Raw genomic sequence first — 6,000 nt, forward strand, 5'->3', positions numbered from 1 at the left:
TGAAGTTGAATGAATTAAATTGATTATTGGGTCCATAACAATAAAAGGGTTAGGAATAAAACCCAAACACTACACTATTTGAGTCCAGTCCAGTGGAGTCTACTCCACCAACTCCCAATCTCTTAAACCCTATTTATACCCACTCTCATTCTCACTTCATTCTTCACCTCTCACTCTTCAACCCTCTTCTCACACTCACACACACTTTTTCTTATTCCATTTCTACCCTTGTGTGTGTAGTGTAACCACCATGTCTCTAATTGTTGAGAAAACCAACACCGGCCGTGAATACAAGGTCAAGGACCTTTCCCAGGCCGATTTCGGCCGACTCGAAATCGAGTTGGCCGAAATCGAGATGCCCGGACTCATTTCCAGTCGGACTGAGTTCGGACCATCACAGCCCTTCAAAGGAGCCAGAATCACCGGATCTCTCCACATGACGATCCAAACCGCCGTTCTCATCGAAACCCTAACAGCGTTAGGTGCCGAAGTCCGTTGGTGTTCATGCAATATTTTCTCAACACAGGACCACGCCGCCGCTGCCATAGCACGTGACAGCGCCGCCGTGTTCGCCTGGAAAGGTGAGACTCTTCAGGAGTATTGGTGGTGTACTGAACGCGCTTTGGATTGGGGTCCAGGTGGTGGTCCTGATTTGATCGTTGATGATGGTGGTGATGTTACGCTTTTGATTCATGAAGGTGTTAAGGCTGAAGAGCTTTTTGAGAAAACTGGTGAGGTTCCTGATCCTTCTTCTACTGATAACGCTGAGTTTCAGATCGTGCTTAGTATTATTAGAGAGGGTTTGAAAACTGATCCTCAAAGGTATCGTAAGATGAAGCAAAGGCTTGTTGGTGTTTCTGAAGAGACAACTACTGGTGTTAAGAGGCTTTATCAGATGCAGGCTAATGGAACTCTTTTGTTCCCTGCTATTAATGTCAACGACTCTGTCACCAAGAGCAAGGTCAGTGTCTTTTTATTTATTTATTTATCTAGATCTGTATATTTTTTTAATTTAAATTTGGATCTGGAGTTTTGTTATTTTAAGTACAAATTGCTGCATTTTCATGTTTCAGATTTTTGGTTCGGTTCAGATCTCGCTTTGTTTTTTATGTTTAGTCGAATGAGAGTATATGTAGTGTGAAATTGAGTATTGGGTTTAGGGTCTGTCAATTATTTGATAAAAGTCTTGAAAGAAGTTTGGTATGTGTAATTGTGTTCAATTGATATGGGTAGGGTTTAGATCTTGGTAATTGGAATAAAGAAATGAATAGGTTATATTGAATTTGTGTAAATTATTACTAGTTTGTTGGTTGTTGATGATTCTATTCTAATTTATGCAGTCAATGGATCTAGTTGGCTATGATGTGAATTTGCTTGTTGTGTATTATGATCTAATGAGGTTTTTGTTTTGATCTATGTTTTTGCAACAGTTTGACAACTTGTATGGATGCCGTCACTCACTTCCTGATGGTTTGATGAGGGCTACTGATGTTATGATTGCTGGGAAAGTGGGTGTTGTCTGTGGATACGGAGATGTTGGAAAGGGTTGTGCTGTTGCCTTGAAACAAGCTGGAGCACGTGTGATAGTGACTGAAATCGATCCAATTTGTGCCCTTCAGGCTCTGATGGAAGGTTTCCAGGTTCTGACTCTTGAAGATGTTGTTTCTATTGCTGATATCTTTGTTACCACCACCGGTAACAAGGACATCATCATGGTTGATGACATGAGGAAAATGAAAAACAATGCCATTGTTTGCAACATTGGTCACTTTGACAATGAAATTGATATGGCTGGTCTTGAGAACTACCCTGGTGTGAAGCGCATCACCATCAAGCCTCAAACCGACAGATGGGTTTTCCCTGAGACCAACACTGGGATCATTGTCTTGGCCGAGGGTCGATTGATGAACTTGGGTTGTGCTACCGGACACCCTAGTTTTGTGATGTCATGCTCGTTCACCAACCAGGTTATTGCTCAACTTGAGTTGTGGAATGAGAGGAATTCCGGCAAGTATGAAAAGAAGGTTTACGTTTTGCCCAAGCACCTTGATGAGAAGGTGGCTGCACTTCATCTTAACAAGCTTGGTGCTAAGCTCACCAAGCTTTCCCAATCCCAGGCTGATTACATCAGTGTTCCAGTTGAGGGTCCATACAAACCTGCTCACTACAGGTACTGAGAGGTGATCTTGGTGGTGATGAGATTGAGGGAGGGAAGAAAATCAGTTTTATCAATAGTGGTCATTGTTTCATTTTCCTTGTTGATTTTTGGGTTAGACTTTTTCAGAATTGTTGTAGAAGAACGGTAGTAGGTTTATTGTGATGTTGCAGTTGGTGGGCATGGGTTAGAGGAAGGCAACCCATTGGTTTCTGTTGAATGAGACCAAACGGGTTTGAATAATGATTTGGTTCGAGGTTGTGTGAATTATTATGCTGAGTTTGAGTTTCCGTGTACACCATTAACAGTTTGAAAAATGATAACAAAGTTTTTCTTGCTCCTTTTCTTATCCTCTTTTTATTGATTTAATAATTTCGACGTCGAATTCTTTGGTAGCCATGAGAGGGTGTAAAAATAAATACAAATACTAAGTAGTACATGTGAAAAAGTTTATTGTACTAGTATTGTTTGTTTTCTCGTTACACAACTATTCTTCTCGTTGCAACTCTATAATTTTTTTATGTGATTCCTTTTTTTTTTATATCTCTAATTGTTTTAATATTTTATCTATTTTCTCCTTGTTTCAGATTTTTTTCCAATTGTTTTTTTATTTCAGTGATATTGTTTTATTCGTGTTTTCCATTTGTTTTCCATTTGTTTTATATTTAAGACTTGTTTCCTTGTATATATTTGTTTTCCATTTGTGTTTTCTCATTTCTTATTTGTTTTCCACTTTTTAATTTTATTTTAATTTCAATTAAATAAAATTGAAATAATTATAAACAAGTATTAATAATTTTATGTCATTTAAATTGTCCATTTCATATTGTCTCGTGAGCTTTCGTAAAACAAATATTAGTTTCCATAATAATAGGAATTAAAATCGTGGGCGGAAAGTTATAAAAATAATATGAATTAAAATATCGGGCGAGAACTTATAAAAAAAAGAATGTCAGAAAGATATTGTAGACACTAAATAAAAAATATTAAAGTTGACAATAAATTTTTAAAATTTTAAGAAACTAAAAAAAGTTACATTTAACTCAAAATTATATATTAAAAATCGTATGCCCCACTAGGTTATATGTCCTATTTCAAAGGTTTGTTTTTTTATTTAGAAAAACAAAAATTATATTTAAAAGAGATGTTAGCATCATTTAAAATGATTTTGAAAAATATAAATGTAATCCATTTAAAAAAGAGATTGGTTTAATAAAGAAAACAAGAGGTTGGTGGGGTGCACGTGGTTGGTGTATTGTGATATGAGTCGAACGACTCCCAAATTCCCAATGGTTTGGGCTTGCAAATCTTTGTCGAAATAATTTTGGCGGATCCTTCCAACGCCCTTGTTTATTTTTATAGGATTTTAGTTTTTGTCCATGTATATACACAGCCAATCATAGTTTCCAGCGGTGTATTGAAGAGTGTAAAATAGGAATGGCAACTAGCAAGTTTTGCCTCTTCTACTATGTATCTCGCTAATAAAAAAAATCCATATTCGCTTTTGTTTTTAAAAAACGGACGAGATGGGTGAATTTTGTCTTGTTTACTCTCTATTCGATTAATTGAAGAAAATTTACATCCGTTCTTAAGTACGAAATTTAGACAATGATCTCTGTCTGCAATAGAGTTCAAATTTCTCTCCGGGATGACTATGGTTAGGGTACTATAGTATCCGTCTCCATACCCGCAGTTTAAAAAAATACCAATATTCGTATCCGTACTCTCTTAGTTATCAATTTTAATACTCGTACATTTACTCTTTGGGTATCTAAGTGTCTGTACCCATACCCATTATCCACGTTTTAACTAAAATATATTGATAAATAAATGATATTGTTGTGATTAAATTTAAAAATTATTCAAATATTTTAACTCCAATCATAAAGTATTATAAATCAAAATATTTTTTAACTCAAAATATTTCAAATGAACACTTGTTACAATACACATTTTGATATTCATAATAATAATTTATGAAGTTGTAAGTCATACGACAATATTATTCGAGATTTGTAAAAACAATTGATAGGAAGTTACAAGTATAATTATAAAGTCACGATTAATAAGATATAACTCTTAATTACAAGATCACAATTATTTACATATTTATTATAATCAAATTCTTAAAAAGTTTGCAAACGTTTATCTTTCAATTATAAATATTGTAGTGGTCCAATGATACTAATAGATGTTAAAACATAAAAGAAAATAATTAATTAAACTAAATATTAATATAATAATTAATTAAATAATACATTTATATAAGTGCGGGTGCGAGGCGCAGTGGATACTATAGTACTCGTATCCGCGCACATATCTGCACCTATACCCGCTTAATTGTGGCTAATTATATGTCCACATGTCCATACTTACGGATTTTTATCGTTTTTTTTGTGGATACTAATTAGATTTGAGTTTAATTGTCTTCTATAGTTTCTTCACCATATATAAAATAATTATTATCAAACAATAATAAAATTTTAAAAATATTTTATAATAAAATAAAATTATAATTTTTAATATTTAAAAAATATAATAATATTGATAACGAAGCTGGTACAAATGGGTTGATATCGATACTTTAAACCAGTATCTATTCTAAATTTTAATTTCGAAAGAAATACATACTCAATTAAAATAAATTTCTCTATCTAAATCAAAACAAATTAAAATTAAAATTAAAATGAATATAGGTGGATGCGGGTAATGTTTTATCCTTTGCGTGGAAATGTTGCTATGAGCGTATGACATTATTTTAAATAAAGACAAAATTGTAAACATTTGCTGCCATTTGGTCCACTACTTGTTTGACACGGCTGTTTATAGGATAACAGTCATAGATGGAGAATCGCATGTTTTTTTCCTTTTAAAAGATATAAATAATTAATAAGTGTGGTATTTAAAATTGGAATAATCCTGAAAATGTGGTTTTAGTTATAATCAAATTTATACCAAATCTTAGGACTCTTTCATTGAAATTGTGGTTTTAGTTATAATCAAATTTATCGTTTAAAAATTACTCTATCTATATCATTTAAGTTGTACATAATTTTTTTGAAAATGATTAATTATATTGTATTTAAAGATAAAATATGTATTATTTACTAAAATATTTGTATTAATAATATTTATAGAAATAATTATGTGGATTAAAATACAATAAACAAAAAATATATTAGTAGAAAAATAATTAATATTTTATTTATAATATATAATTACAAATCATTTGAAACATATTTTAGATGATGATTGAATGTAATATATGATTATCGAGGTTAAGATATACAAAGACTGTCATCTCTCATGGTAGGTTTGGTTCGATTCTAATAGATGAATGATGATGTGATGCAATAAACAAGAGTAACAAATCTTGGTTAAACGGCTCAATCAATTTACAATCTCATGTTTAAGAGAATTAATTAAGACAAATCAATTATCAACATCCTGGAAACATCAAGGTGTTGCTGTAACTTCTAATGGTTATTAAGAGTGATGAGGCAGTTTAATCTTTAAATTTGGAGCATCTCCCAGAATTATTTAGAATTTAAATAGATTTTTAAAATTGTAAAGTATCATTCAAGTTGCTACTTCCGTTTATATCATTGGTTCATTAAACATTTTAGTTTTGTCTCAATTTTGATTCTTTTAAAAAATAAAATATAATTAATAATATATATATATATATATATATATTTAAAAAAATTAAAAATATACATTAAATCTTATTTGTATTTGATAAATAAAGGATACATAAACAAATTCATCTAAATTTATTATTTTTTAATATGTGTATCTAAATTTAAAAAAAAAATCAAAGTTCGATGATGATGAAGAGAATCATT

At 31.6% G+C, this 6,000-nt stretch overlaps 1 protein-coding gene across 1 annotated transcript; it reads left to right on the forward strand.

Moving 5' to 3' along the window:
* Positions 1-188: 188 nt before the first annotated feature.
* On the forward strand, positions 189-2,504 carry LOC101494081 (adenosylhomocysteinase-like). The gene is given in 2 exon segments (NM_001279025.1): positions 189-961; positions 1,431-2,504. Coding segments are annotated over 2 exon segments (1,458 nt in total). The 5' UTR covers positions 189-250; the 3' UTR covers positions 2,178-2,504.
* Positions 2,505-6,000: the final 3,496 nt, after the last annotated feature.

Source organism: Cicer arietinum, chromosome 6 (assembly GCF_000331145.2).
Source record: "Cicer arietinum cultivar CDC Frontier isolate Library 1 chromosome 6, Cicar.CDCFrontier_v2.0, whole genome shotgun sequence".
Classification (NCBI taxonomy): Eukaryota; Viridiplantae; Streptophyta; class Magnoliopsida; order Fabales; family Fabaceae; genus Cicer; species Cicer arietinum.